We start from the raw sequence: 1,599 nt of genomic DNA on the forward strand, positions 1-1,599 counted from the left end.
TCGATTAATGAGCCAGACGCTCAAATCGGCTCCCCGATTAATCAGTCCGGCTCTGCCATTTAGGGTTATCGCCTTAATTCCATTTTAATCTTTTTTTAATATTTCAGGTTCACGTCGGAGGAAGCGCAGCAGTCCTGGGCGGGAAGCTCTTCGTATCCGGGGGTTACGACGACACCTTCGAGCTGTCGGACGTGGTGGAGGCGTACGATCCGGCCATCCGCACCTGGACCGTGGCCGGGCGGCTCCCGCAGAAGACCTTCTGGCACGGCAGCGTCAGCATCTTCCGCCAGTTCATGCCTCTGGTGGCCAGCACGTTCGGACCCATCGACGTGCCCGAGTCCAACGCCATACACCTCCACCGACACCAGCGTCACCAGGCGCTCCACAACCTCAACAACAACCTGAACCAGAACCAGGACGTGAACCCAGCGCATTGACGCCGGACATGCGCGTTCGTTCACTGCGGTGTTTAGTTTACCTCATTGCATTGTTGTTTTTGGAAAAATGCCGTAGACTCTGGATTAGTTGGCTTTAAAGAGAATTTTTAACGTAGCTCTGAGAGGAGGAAAGGAACCTTTTCTGGCAGATGAACTACAGCAGTGATGCAGTGAAAAAGTTAAAAGCACTTTAACTTTTTTGCTTTCATATTGTATTTTCATTTTGGTCAAAATTGTCATGTATCATGTTAGGATTTATTTTTTAAAATGCTGAAATACTTAGTTTTGCTACGTGTGTTTATTTATATATATGATTAGTTCCTCATTGTTAGAGATCACTATGTGCATCTGTTACAAACATTTACAGCATCTTGTTGTCATTTGATGCATCTGGAGCAGTGGGGGGGGGGGGCTTTATGCATGTCCTGTATAGTTCAAACCAGGTTTTGCACTTTTAGATCTAGCTAAAGTTTTCTTTTAAATTGATATATAATTAGTAAAAGTATATATACTGAGCAAGAGCGGATTCTGTTTGATTATTCATCTAAAATCTATTTCAAATGTGTGACTTTACTGGCAGATAATTACTGTTTTTATTTTTCTTAAGTAGAATATTCTCCAAAGATTAATAAAATAACAAAATCTTGCTTAGTATATAGATCTCTAAATAAGATTAGAAAGATTTTTACCTCGGTCTAAGATTGTAAGACTTGGTACTTTGGATATTTTTTGGTGTTTGAGTTTATATGATTTTGAGAATGCAAAAAATCTAAATCTTGATAAGTCATTTTTTTCTTAAAATAAGTGCATTTGTTCTTGAATTGAGGGGATAAAAGAGACATTCTGCCAACGGAACAAGAAAATTTAGATTTAAAACAAGAAAACACAATTGCATTGTTTATTTTCAAGTGACTATTATCTAATTATCTTATTTTAAGAGTAAAAATACTGATTACATTGGCAGAATATTTCATTTACCTACTCAAATAAAGGGTAAATACACTTAATTTAAGGAAGTTTTAATTATTTCTAGATCGTTTTTTTCCAGTGCAACATCCCGCATTCTGGCTCAGCAGTATGTAGTTGTTGTTTATGCACGGTTTCTGGTGATTATCGGCCCTCTTGTGGATCTCTCTGGCCGATACACTGGAGCTGGTGAAGG

The 1,599-nt window shown here is 39.5% G+C and overlaps 1 protein-coding gene across 3 annotated transcripts in view; it reads left to right on the top strand.

Moving 5' to 3' along the window:
• The window catches only part of klhl21 (kelch like family member 21), a 30,063-nt gene extending 29,226 nt beyond the window's left edge, over window positions 1-837 (top strand). For all 3 annotated transcript variants that reach the window (XM_015373122.1, XM_015373124.1, XM_015373123.1), the window contains exon 5: window positions 108-837. In XM_015373122.1, the coding sequence (XP_015228608.1) occupies window positions 108-437 (330 nt within the window). In that variant the 3' untranslated portion in view covers window positions 438-837. The remainder of the gene's footprint in view (window positions 1-107) is intronic.
• Window positions 838-1,599: the final 762 nt, after the last annotated feature.

The sequence above is a fragment of the Cyprinodon variegatus genome, unplaced genomic scaffold (genome assembly GCF_000732505.1).
Source record: "Cyprinodon variegatus isolate N-32 unplaced genomic scaffold, C_variegatus-1.0 Scaffold81, whole genome shotgun sequence".
In the NCBI taxonomy this organism is placed as follows: domain Eukaryota; kingdom Metazoa; phylum Chordata; class Actinopteri; order Cyprinodontiformes; family Cyprinodontidae; genus Cyprinodon; species Cyprinodon variegatus.